The sequence below is a fragment of the Arachis hypogaea genome, chromosome 19 (genome assembly GCF_003086295.3).
Source record: "Arachis hypogaea cultivar Tifrunner chromosome 19, arahy.Tifrunner.gnm2.J5K5, whole genome shotgun sequence".
Lineage (NCBI taxonomy): Eukaryota > Viridiplantae > Streptophyta > Magnoliopsida > Fabales > Fabaceae > Arachis > Arachis hypogaea.
In genome coordinates, this window is record NC_092054.1 from 22,596,164 (window position 1) to 22,609,978 (window position 13,815).

At 27.7% G+C, this 13,815-nt stretch overlaps 1 protein-coding gene across 1 annotated transcript; it reads right to left on the minus strand.

Moving 5' to 3' along the window:
- Positions 1-2,628: 2,628 nt before the first annotated feature.
- Positions 2,629-13,120, minus strand: LOC112777149 (probable beta-D-xylosidase 2). The gene is made up of 7 exons (XM_025821445.3): positions 12,578-13,120; positions 8,246-8,524; positions 7,076-7,245; positions 6,882-6,979; positions 6,065-6,415; positions 4,443-4,856; positions 2,629-3,564 (listed from the first exon to the last, which is right to left on the minus strand). Exons 1-7 carry the CDS (start codon positions 12,983-12,985, stop codon positions 2,957-2,959), a joined length of 2,328 nt encoding a protein of 775 aa, XP_025677230.1. The 5' UTR covers positions 12,986-13,120; the 3' UTR covers positions 2,629-2,956.
- Between the last annotated feature and the right edge of the window lie 695 nt (positions 13,121-13,815).

The window sequence follows — 13,815 nt, forward strand, 5'->3', positions numbered from 1 at the left end:
ACTAATAATTTTTAAAATTAATAAAATTAAAAAATTAAAGATGTTCAAGATAAAATTGAAGAAATACATTTTTTATTTATTAGAATTATTGATGGAGATAAAGAACGATTTGGATATAAATTTTTAATTTTGCTTCTAATAAAATAAGATTGAGAAAATAAATAAATTTAATAATATTTATAAATAACTAATCTTTATATAATATTAGTAAGTGTTTATATTGTTTGTTACACATAATAACAACAAAATATTTTTTTAATCTTGTTTTTTAATTTAAATTTATTTATTTTATACATTTTACATGTTAAATAACTTAAGGTGTTTTATTTTTTATAATTTATTTTTAATTATTAATATTAAAATTTATAATTTTAAAAATAAAAATATAAAATTAATTTCTTAAACTCAATAGAAAAGCGGCTGAATAGGTACGTGAGCCGCTAGTTAAAGTAGTGACGGAATAAGGACTAACGTGTTTCTTCACAAATTAATAGCAACATGAAATAAGTGAGGAAAGTCTATCAATTGTCAAGTGGTCGCTAATTCCTCACTGAATAAGCTTTTGATTAGTGATTCAATTGCAATCCGTTACTTTCTAACATTTTTTCGGTTAGCTTTGGATTTGTTATAACTCTGTGATAGATTTTCAACGAGATTGGCGAGTAATTTGCTACAAAATAGGTAGGATATAGCTTTCACTTTGCGACAATATTGTTGTTGCCAAGTCGCTCGCTAATTAAACTTGCGACAACTTAGCGACAAATATATTTCGCCCCCTAATCAGCAACTTGAAATCAGCGAACGAAGTGTGTCAGTTGTTAAATGGTTGTAAATTTCTCGCTACTTGGGTCCTAGGCACTCAATATCCATATTTCTACTTTAGCGACGAATTAGCAAGGAACACTTCCCTAGCTGAATGATTTATCCATTGCGACGAGTTAGCGATGACTGTTTTCTGTCGCTATCCTAATTTTAAATTTTTACAATATTATGCAACAAATTAGCGAGAAACTAGTTGCTCGCTAAAAAAAAAAAAAAACTTTGGTGACAAATTAACTAGGAATTTATCCATAGCAGAATGCATGTCAAGTCTTTGTGACGGAATATCTAGTAACATTGTTCCTCAGTAATTAGTCTTTTCGCACAAAGTTTATTTAGCGACGAACTAGTGTGTGAACTGTTTCTCGCTAATTGTATATCAAACACTTGCGATGCAATAATGACAATAATATCCCTCGCTATTTTACTTTTATTCGATTGAACCCGTAAATGACTGATTTGCTAGAACATTGTCACTTGCTAATTAATTTGTGACAAATTAGCGAGGAAATTTTCTCCGCTCTTTTTTTAGCTACAAAAGTCAATCTGCGAGAAACAAACTTACTCGTAAATCTCTCGCTAATCAGTCACTTTTCTCAAATTCGAGTATTTTGTGACCGCTCATTAATTTTGTCGTTAGTGCGTCACTAATTGCTTGCAAATTAGTGACGGATTAATAACAAAAAATATTTTTTGCAAAAATTTGTCACTAATTTATCAAATTCTTATAATATTGGCCCAACTTATATGATTTGAAAGTCAAAAATTAAAGACTTTATATGTATAGCAGGTCTAAAACTAAAATAACCCGCGAATAAAATTTGCAACAAAATTCATACGTAATCTACTCGTTTTTAGTAGTCATGACTCATGATATACTTAAGTTGTACACAAAATGAGATAACAACGAATGAAAAATGAGCAAGTTAACTGAATCTATTATTATATTACTGTTTGACTTCTATTCATAAATTGCTACAGAAATAAGTAACTAGATAATTAGTCACGAACTAGTCTAGATGAAAATAATACTTCCGATCAATTATTTAAAAAGATTAAAAGATGATTAAGGTCTAATCATGAAACCATTTTTTTTTAATTTAAACTAATAGGAAGAAGCAAATGAATAATTATATCTTTAACATGTTCTTTTAAGTTATAATTTTTTTTTGCTTGAACATTTTGTATAAATTTTTTCTTTTTATTTTATGCTAAAGTTCTTTTTATTTTAGGGTTCAATAATGATCTAATTCTAAATTTTTCGTGAGTTATACAAATTCTGATATTATGTAGTCACCCAAAAAAAATTTTCTTATATCATATTATAAAATTATTATTTTTAAAAATTTAAATCGATAGAACGAGACATATGAAAGATTATATATATAACAATGCAAAAGAATTTTTGTTCTTTCTCTTTTCTTTGTTTGACATTATAGAATTTTATAATGCTAAGCATATCATTGAAGAATTTTTGTAACATATGCATATATTGCACTTTTATGTATTGACGAGTACGGAAAATACTTATTTATTAGATTAGAATAAACTATACAAAAGACATTCGAAATAATTTTTTCGTTGATAAAAATGTATTTAAAATTTTCTATTGATAAAATTTTTTTCAAATAATTTAAAAACACGATACAAATATCTAACATTGAATATGTATTTTCAAAAAATATTTTAGAGATTAAATTTTAATACAATTTTTTACAAACAAAATTAAAAAAATAAGATATTTTTATTTTTAGAATTTAGTAATTTTTCGTTGATTATATATATATATATATATATATATAAAGCCAATTCTTACTATCAATCTTGCAATAATGATGAAAAAAACTATAAGTGATGATTACAATCAGCGTACAACTAATAAGAACACAAATCAGACCACTTGAAGTGGTCAACATATATGGCAAATGAATTTGGGAGTAGAGAACAATACATTTGCTTGATCCCTTCTCCAAAAATTGCAATAAACCCTAATACTTTATTCCACAATGCTTAATGAATCAATCTAAAGTAGTATCCAATTCCAATCCCTTAGCTAGCTTCTTCTTATCCATAACATATGAGCAAATTGATGGTTATAATACACTTACATGAAGATTATGGAAAAAATTCTTGCTTCTTAGGACTTGATAATCCCAAGTGTTTCTGCTTGTACGGACAACGAATGTTTAACATCACCAATGTGAAGATTATGCACCCCCATTGGAATTCTTCTTGTCCCAGACCTATCAACCACACTCAAAAGCTTGCAAACATGAATATTAATCTTGACTCGCTGCTGCGACTTAGCAGGAACACGGACCTTCTCAAACGCTACCAACTGCTTGTGCGGCGCCCAATGGCCGTTACCGGCCGGGGGCGCGGAGAACACTAAGAGCGTGTGAGAGCCATCTTTGGAGCCAACATTCTTGACATCAATGTGGAGGCTAACTGAGAGCTTGCCGCATCGTGCATGTCTCACTCTAATTGCTTTATTAGAGATGTTTGTGGTGTTTCCATGGCGGTGGCCATGAACAGGAACTGAGACCGTCTTTGGCGCGCTAGCGAGAGTGTGAAGAAAGTGAGAGTAGGATAATCCGTAACCAAAAGGGTACACAACTGGACCGTTGTAAAATCGATAGGTTCTTCCAGGGTACCCTTTGCTTCGTCTTGGACGCATTGCCATATCTGTCATTGCTAAGCTCTTAAGGTACTCTTCTGGATACCATGTCATTGGAAGCTTGCCTCCTGAACAAATATAAGGACACACCCTTAATTATGAGGAGTGTTATGAGCCATCAGAATTTGTGATGTTAGCCATCAATTAACCATCATCAATATTTTTAATGGTGGGAGATGATATCTAATGATGTAGAATTAATTTTTTTTTAATGGTTAAGTGCTGACTAAATTTTAATAAAAGTGCTAGTCTATAGATTTTTTTCTTAATTATTATTAATTAAGGATACTTTACGTATTTACAAATTCAACCATTCATATGTTATTTAATTCTATATAGATACATATATTATTTAATTTATTTTTAATATATTTTTTATATTAATGACTAATTTTTAGTATATACTTAATAGTAGTAGTTAACAAATAAATAAAATTATGTGTATATATATATGTGTAGTTTAACTTATTTTTAGTATGTATTTTACATTAATAGTTAATTTTGATATATGTAGTTGATAAATAAATAAAAATAATGATAGGGCATTTGATTCACATTGAAAAAAAATCTATTTTGGAGAAGATGCTCTGATATATTTTGATCATGACAATTTACTTCTTAAATATTCAAATATTATATATAAAGAAGAAAAATTATATATTTACATTTATATATCAAATTTAGTATGGTTGATTAAAATATAATCTCCACTAACTTTTTTTTTAACTCTTGAATAAATAAATTTAATAAGTGTTTTAGTTGCATTTGAATGTACAATTATTGTTACCTTCTTTATGCATAGGTAATAGGAAGACTTTAGCATCAATAATCATATCATCATATTCAACATAAGTATAAGAAACTCAATATCCATGGGCAATTAGAGTATTGCATAAAGGAATGAAAACAAAAGAAATTTTTGTTTTGTTTTTGTTTTTTAACATACCTGGATTGGCAGCACCAAACAAGATATCTGCAATGGCTGCACCACCAGCTTGGCCCGGATACCCAGCCCACAATATACCCGCAATTTTCGGATCATTCTTAGCAAAAGTTACATCAACAGGCCCACCAGACATCAAGACCAAAATTGTTGGGCCTCTTGAAGCTGCTGCAACCTTTGAGACAAGCTCTTGTTGATGCCCAGGAAGAAGTAGGCCAACTCTGTCAACAGTTTCAGCCTCAATAGACTGGTCAAGGCCAATTACTAGAACCGTTGCATCTGCTTGACGGGCAGCGTTTAGTGCTGACCCAAACTGCTTGTCATTGGAACAAGCAACATTTGTACAACCAAGCTCATGAATAGTCTTGGCGTATCTTCCTATTCCTTGCAAGGGACTTGTGTACTCACAACCAATACCTAATAACATGGTAAGCAAACGGTTGGATAGTATTTGGAAGAAAGACAGAGACTAAAGGGATTATGATTGAGAGACAACGATTGAAAGATAGAAATTAAAATAAGTTTTAGTATTGTGTTTGGTGAAAAGTGGAAGATAAAAAATTGAAATAAAAATAAAATTTTAATTTAATTTGTACAAAAAGTAAAATTAAAATTAAGATATTTTAAGTGTAAAATGTTATTAAAATTTTAATTTTTATTTCTAAAAATTTTAGTTTTCATGTTCCTATTTTTTGGAAATATTGAACTAAAAATTTGAAGACAAAAATTAAAATTTTAATATTTAAATCAATAAATATAATATTAAACTTTAGTCTTTCAATTTTTATCATAGTACCTCAAAACAAATGTTATTTTATGTTAATGATCAATTCATGTGCTGGTAAAATGAGAGCATGTTTAGTTTGCATTTCGATATGTGTGCCGAAATAGAAACTGACATACAAACTGATTTTGTTTTAGAGATACTAGCAGGACCAATTTTTTTTTTTTAATGCGCATGAAATTTCAACATTTTGTATTTTTTCTTTTTTCTTTTGAGATTATAAAAATTGGATTAGTCATTGAACATGTGAAACTAGATATTCAAAGATTTAGATATTTAATCGGAATTATACTGCATATTCATATATAAAATATGCTTTTTAGGGAAATGTTTTTCTTTTTAATTTTTTTAACATATTTTCACAGGAAAAATATATTGATTCAACTAGTTTATTGATTTTTTATCGTTCATTAACACCAATGTTTTTTACACGAACAAAACTAATCAGTGATCAATTCCAAATTAATTCGGTTGAACTAATTGATCTAATCCAATTTTTAGAACATTTGTTCTTATTTTATCTTTTATATATTATCTAAAGTTAATCTTAGGGTAACAAATAAATGATGGATGGACTTTTGTTTTGGTCATATATAATACACACAGCCATTCACATTCACCATATTAGAAGTAGTCACCAAAAAAAAATATTAGAAGTTCTTTTTTCACTACTTGGAATTCGAGCTTAGCGTGACTCTCTAAAAGCTGAACATATTTGCCATTGGTACACATACCTCAACTTAAAATATCAAGAAAGAAAAGAAGACGATATACTGAAATAAGTTGTTAAAAAATTGTGTTAGACGTTTTCATTTCTTAAAGGAATAGGAGATGGGATTACCAGCATAGTTACCAATCATGGTAACAGTGACATTAGAGTTGGGTCCAATGACAGCAACAGTTTGATGACGCCTTGGAGAGAGGGGCAACGAGGGACCACGGTTCTTAAGTAGCACAATCCCTTGTCTCGCTGCTTCAACTGCAAGCTCTTTGTGAGCTGCTGTGCACACATCTCTCGCACCCAACTTCCCATATGGCTGCGCTGATGCCTCCCCATCGAACATTCCTAGCCTCATCTGTACTGTTATTGTGTTCGCCAATGCGCCGTTAACGTCACCTTCCGTTACTAACCCTTTTTCTAATGCCTTCTCTGTATGTACTGCTAGAAATGGCCCACAATCTAGATCCAACCCTGTAACATTATCAAAACAAAACAACCCTATCTCTCACTTTTTGCATACGCATACATTATTATTTGTTACATGATAACCACGAAATGCCGTGAATCTGCCACTAGACGAATTTTTTACTCAAAAATTACTACGGCCGATCAAAATTATTATTTTTAGTCATCGTTTAACTATTAACTTAATTTTTTAGTATAATTATTTTAATTTAATAATTTAATAATATATTTTATTTCATATTTTTAAACATTAATAACTAATTGATAGATAAAAATAATAAATTTTAATAATTATCTAACATTCTTATTTTGTATGAAAATGATATTATAAATTATTAGATAATTTAGTTAAAATTTATTTAATCAAATATATTATTTTTATATAAAAATACCTTTATAAAAGTAAAATATATAAAGTTAATTTTTACTTTGAGGAGTTTAATCCATGAAAATTTAATTGAATTTGACTAACCTGCCTTGATGGCATCTGCAGCAGCTTCTTCTGGTGTTGACGTATAATGCTGATTGGTATAAAACACCCCAACAGAGTCACAATCTGATACAATGTACCTAACCATAACGAGGCAAAACACAATTCACCTCTAATAACTTTGCAATAATTCAAATTAGAGCCTCTATCTAGCATTGATTTTGATGCTAGCTTACCCATTTAGACGCCATTGGCCCCTAACTCTTCCTTTTAAGAGGTTGGGATCAGCACAAGTAGGAACACCATTCACCTGATTGTATGAACACATAACACTTGCCACTTTGCCTTCCTTCACACACATCCTGAATGGAACATCGAATGTGTCCTCTATATCCTGCTTGCTAACCTGCGCATTATCACCCACATTTTAATTCTAACAACATATAACCAATGAAGGTTGAAATGATATTTTATGACTTAATTTAGTCCTTGAAAATTTAAAATTTACCCCCAAAATAATCTCACAATACTAATATCTATGTGGTCCTATAGTTATCCTTGTTCTGATAATTAAGGGCACTGCAAATTTGTGTACGACAACATGATTTTCTGGTTTTCATAAAAAAAAAAAAAAAACGAAATACTGGCAATTCAAGCTTACTACACAAATTGATGTGACTAGAGTTGATTTTGACAAAGGCAAGTTGAATAATAACTGATTTCGTCACATTGCATAATTGCCTACCAAGTAATCATCATGAAACTCATAATGAATAAAGGATTAGATCGTAAGTTAGCTGAAAAAAAAAGAGACAATATTGTTAGATGTCCAATCATTTGAGTCATTTCCTATCTGTAAAGCAGAACTACAAATGAGAAAAAAAGGTGGAAAATGGAAAATTGATGTAAATATTCTAATGACAAGAAAAGTGATCGAAAATAAGTTTTAATTTGTTATATTAGTGAAGTAAATATTTTTTTTTCTTTTTTGCAGATTCAATATTGTGCATTTATGTTACTAAAATTAAAATATTAAGCCTGATATCGTACACATATGTTCTTTTAGGTTAGTTTTTGTACACTCTTTATAAGTATGCGTAGTTTGTAAATAATAAATAATATTTTATTTGCATGGCAGATTGAGAATAGTTTAATGATTATGAAAAATGATAAGTAAATACAAAAAATTAATTCCACAGCAATCATCATATATTTGTAAATATATACCTGTGTTATTTCACATATTCTCTACAAAAATTTGTATTTAATATATATTTTATATAAAATTTATTATTTTATTTTGGCAGTGGTCCAGACGAGAAGGAAGAATGATATGAAGATCCCGAAAATTCCTAAATGGCAATAATGATTTGCACTTATAGCATTAAATAAGATAAGATATGTACCTGCGCGTTAAAGTGAAAGCGATCAATGCCGTTCCAATTATCCAAGTCATAAGCCGTGAAGTGTTTGCAAGAAGCAGCAACCTTCAACCGGTTACCGTTTGTTCCCTGTAGCCCCCGGACGTAGCTGGCGGCATATGTACCGGCTAGAATAGGGTCCTCACCGGGAGTCTCCTGTCCGCGGCCCCACCTAGGGTCCCTGAATATGTTGACGTTTGGGCTCCAATATGTGAGGCCCGCCATGCCCCCGTTGTACATTGCTCTTGCTTCGTCTGAGACCACCTGTGCACATCATTGCCACTGCCACACGTTACTATAAGTGTAGAAACTTAAGTGGCGTTGAGTGAAGATAATAGTTAAGCATATTTGTTGAATTAATTATTTAATAATTTTTTATTATTAATTTTATTTAATATTATTAAATTTGAACTTTTACTGAAAGAAATACTTCTTGTTTTTAATTAATTGTTCACTTCATGTTTAGGTTTTGTTATGTACTTTTAAAAAAAATATTATTTAAATACTAAAATTAATTATTATATATTTAATTTATTTTTAATGTATATTTTATATTTTAAAATATATTTTATACTAATAAATAATATTAGTGATTGAAGCGAAACTTGAAGAGAAAATTTGGAGAGGAGGAAATTTTTTTACAAAAACATTATATAGTATTTATGTTAAAATAAAATTTAAAAATATAAATATTTTTAGAATATGTTACAAATATGGCAATAAATAAATAATTTTATCGATAAAATATTATAAATATAACTATTGTTGAAGTTATATTTTATTATTTTTGAGTATTAGTTTTTTTTCTAAAAATGACATTTTTTTATTTTTCATTATTATAGTTATAAAAAAATTAAAATATATAAACTGAAAAATATTTAAAAAAATTATTGTTAGAATAATAAATATTAAAAATTACAATCATTATTGAATGTTTAAATATTTTTATCTAAAATGAATTTCAATAAAAATATTTATAAAGAATAAAATAATATTAAATTAAATATATAAGAAAAAAATTACCACGAGAAACAAGTTTTAAAGTTTTAGTGTTCTGGTTGCACAAAAAATAATCACTGGATTAGAAAAGAGGTTGATTTCATTTATTGACAAAGCAGACAAAAAAATTAAGAAAAATTTTGTGTTTTTGTTTATTTAGTTCATATTTGAAAATAATTTGGTGTCAAAATTATTTTTTTAAAATGTCTTTTATTGTATATATATTCTATTTTCTATTATATAACAGAAATATGTGAGTATTTTAACATCTAAATTATTTTTTAAAATTCTTTTATTATGTATAATTTATAAAATAAAATATTTTTTTATTTATTAAGTTGATTAAATTTAAATTTATTATTACCATATTTTTATACAAAAAATATGAATTATTAGCTATTTTGTAAATGTCTAAATAATATTTTATTGTTTTAAGAGTAGTGTTTTTTTAAAAATAAAGTATAGCAAGATGTGGATAAACCCTTAAACTCTAGTCACAAAAAAAAAAAAAAAAATTTCCTTAAACTCCATAATTTTAAATCAGTCTCTTCAATCCTCCATTTGATAAAGAATGAAAGCACTTGGAACTTTGAAGAGATGCATAAGCGCCTAGTATATATAATTATATATAATGAGAAAAGAACAAAGATTATTCGAACTCAGATACTCATGTAGTTGAGTTAAAAAACAAAAATGACTAATCAATTGGATAAACAATACCATATGTAACATCACTATTAATTTTATTATAAAATATATGGCGGGCCATGCTCCCATTGTCGAAATAAAGCTCGACCCCTGCATCTAATATGACTTCTCGAAAATGAATAAAATACCTTTTAATTTTTGGATTAAATCTTAGACATTTTAAACTTTAAAATGTCTTATTTTTATTATAAAAATATTTTAAATGAATTTAATATTATTCGATTATTAAATATGGGTGAAATAGTTTTTTTTTTTTTTTTTTTGGTGACATATGGGTGAAATAGTTGACCTCTTTAATAGTATATAGTTAAACAAATATTCTAATATATTTATCGTCATTCCGCCTATTGTCACTAACTCACTATATATATATATATATATATATATATATATATATATATATATATATATATTAGCCTAATTCTCAATTTACTCATTCAACAAGTAAATTCTAATATATACCTTTAATAGTTTAATTTGATATAAACATTATTAGTTTTTCTTATCTATAAAATAACAACATTAAAATAATCACATATTAATAGAAGAGAACCATTAATTAATATTATTGTTAGTACACATATACTAAAAATAAAATATTTTAAATATTTAAAAAATTAAAATTTGACCAAAATATTACGAATTAAGACAATATTTTTTATTTTTTTCAACAACCAGCTAATAAACTAAGAAAACATTGCAAGATTGAATGTAAAATTGTTATGATAAAAAGGAAAATATTTAAAAAAAAAATATTAATTGATTAGAAGCTTGATGATGTGTCATGGCAGGGACAATAGCATGCAAGTTGAGAAGTGAACCAATCACGCACAGGGAGGCTTTTAAAATATAGCCAAAAAATGAAAAAAAAAAAAATTAAATACCATTCTATTAATTGTTGATAGAAATGCATTAATAATCTACCGTAGCTTACAAGAATCATGCCCTATAAACTAGTCATTATTTTCTTTTCTTAAATCTTGTACATTCATTTTAAGAATTTTGGCAATGAATATTCTAAAGGTGCACATGAAAGGCGAAAATTTATGTAGAAAAGTTAAAAAAAAAATTTTCAATGCTTTAAAAGATTTGGAAGTTTACAATTTTTTCTTCTAGTAATTTTAACGAATGCCAATGTTACCAAAACCCTAATTTCAATTTGAAAATTATAAGATTCTCTGTTTTAACAGTAATGTAAGTCATTTCCAATTCTGAAATTTCACCTAAACACAATCAATAATGTTATGTAAACGACTTTTACTTTGTTTTTTTTTTTTAAATTAATTACACAAGACAACTACGTAAAAACAAGAGATATATAATAAATATTATATATATACACTTTTTTCATAATTATTCTGTATAGTTGTTTATTCCAGTTGTTTAATATCGTATTATATATTGAAACACAATATTTAATTTCCTGGACATACAGTGTAAGGAAGCACCCTTATAAAGGCAGTGCCTTAAAAGTTAAAATAAAGAAAGAGAGTACCATTTCATTGGATTATATATTCTGAAAAGCTTTAATTTCTTCCATAGGGTTATGCGTGCACTCTATATTTTAGTAGCATTAATTTGCCCCACAATCTTGTTGAGCATAAAAGTCAAGGAAATAACAACAAATTATTAAAACCAAATGACACAATTATAAAACCTTTTTAAGAGTTGTAAGAGTTATATTTAGTAAATCAAAAATAAAATATTTTTTAATAAGTATAAGTTACAAAAAAATTCATTCTTAAATTATAACAGTTTTATTGTTTGTAAATCAAAATAAAAGTAATTTTAATAAGTAAAAACTATTGAAATTATGTTTGATAAAATTTCTTTTAACATTTAACATGACTTTAATATACATAAAAATAAGAGTAAGAATAAATATAGATATTGATTAATTTATAATTATATTAGATTTTTGAAAAAACAAATTAACTTTGAAAAGCATTTTTATAAGTTACTTTTAAAAGTTTTCTTAACTCTTCAAACCTAAAAGTACAAACAAACACATGGGTCTTTCTTACGTATTAAACATAATTTTATTCGCATTGTGACTTTATATTGCATAGTAATTGAATAGCTATGGCCTATGAGTGATCTAGTGATAAAAGGATAGTAGGCAATTTAAATGATTGTCTATAAGTTTAAACTTAAACATTGATATCATATCTTTATAAAATTTACGCCTTAATTTAGCATTTAAAATTACTTTACACTCTGAATCAAACTTCTATAATTTTCTATTTACTTAGAGGACCTAGTTACAGTGCAATTTATAACGATAATGAAGAATGGCAAGATGATGATTTGTGTGAATTCATCATTGGCAAAGTAATCTCACTGAATACATAATCACTTGTAATTTCAAAGTTATTTTAGAACTCTGATTGAATGAATCAAAGTCAATATTTGTAAGTGGGTGATGAAATAATATTAAATCGGATAAATTTTAATACTATATACATTAGAATTAAGATCAAACAAGTCTAATTTAATTTCAAAAGTTATTTAGGTAAAAAATGTCTCATATTTATAAACTTGTAATGACTCCAATATAATTTCTTTTTTTTTTTTTCTAAATTAAATGTTAAGCATGAAAAGTAAACTCACCCGGCCAATTTCTTCCCATAATGATGCATTGAAAGATGCAGCAGTGGTAATGACTTGAGGGAAGCTAGTGGCAGCAGGGAATGGGCCACCGAACTTTGTTCCGGGGCCCACATTGGAGACGCCGTGAAGCGCCTCCGACCACCACTCATACCCTTTGATCCCCAGCCTTGGAACTGCAGCAGCATTGTTCACTAGCAGAGTCACCTTCTCTTGTAGTGTTAGCCTCCCGATTAGGTCCTTCACCCTCACCCTTATTGGCAGGGAAACTTTGCAAAATGGCAAGTTCTTTGTGGCCCTGTCATTTGGGTCGCAGGCGAACGGGTCGCGCGCTTCGCCAAGACGACCCAATAGGACGAGGACGAGGAGAAGGAAGACGGGGACGGTGGAGGGTGAGAAAATGGAGGCCATTTGAGAAGATAAAGAGAGGGAAAAAAAATGGATGATAATGTGTGAGAATGTAATAGGCTTTGGTGGTTTTTAGCAGTTATGGAATGGAGGGAAGGAAATATATAGGGAAAGTTGACAGAGTGTTTTTTCTTTTTTTCCAATTATTATACATAGATAAGTATAAGTCTATAATATCTATCTCATTACTCAATAAAAGTGAATATTTAAACGATTATATTATATTATGTATACACTAAAATTAACTATTAAAGTCAGTTATTAGTATAAAATATATGTTAAAATATAAATACACATTAAAAATAAATTAAATTATATATATATTTATATAAAAACTAAATGTAAAATGGTTATATTTTACAACAATAATTAACATTAAAATAGAAAATCACATTTTTCTTTTTAAATGCCTATGTGAGGCTATTTAAAATTTCAGTCATTCTAACTTTATAAAATTTAACAATTATAATGTAAGTATTTCTTTAAATAATGTGTGAATTTACATGTAATGTAATCCAATAAATGCTACTATTGGTTTTTGTTGACATGTAATAGACAGAGCTATCCAATTAATTAGTTGGCCGTTTGATGATTGGATTTTTGTTAAGAAATGATGTTTACATGCATTAACTATTGTGCATATTTTTTTGTTTTTTTTATTAATTATTTTTAATATCAAAAGTAGAAAATGTACAAAAAAGATATATACAAAAGTGGTACAAATATCGTTAATCAATCTCATTATGTCAAGGAAAAGAAAATAAAAAATAAAAAATGTTTCAAGGTAACAATGAAGCAAGTTTGCTGGTGAAATTTTCAATAGGAAGTTACCA

Coding starts and splice junctions, on each gene's coding strand:
- LOC112777149 (XM_025821445.3), bottom strand. CDS start 12,985: ATGGCCTCCATTTTCTCACCCTCCACCGTCCCCGTCTTCCTTCTCCTC. Junction 7,246..8,245: donor GCTTTCACTTTAACGCGCAG/GTACATATCTTA, acceptor GATAATGCGCAG/GTTAGCAAGCAGGATATAGA. Junction 4,857..6,064: donor CATGATTGGTAACTATGCTG/GTAATCCCATCT, acceptor CCATGTTATTAG/GTATTGGTTGTGAGTACACA.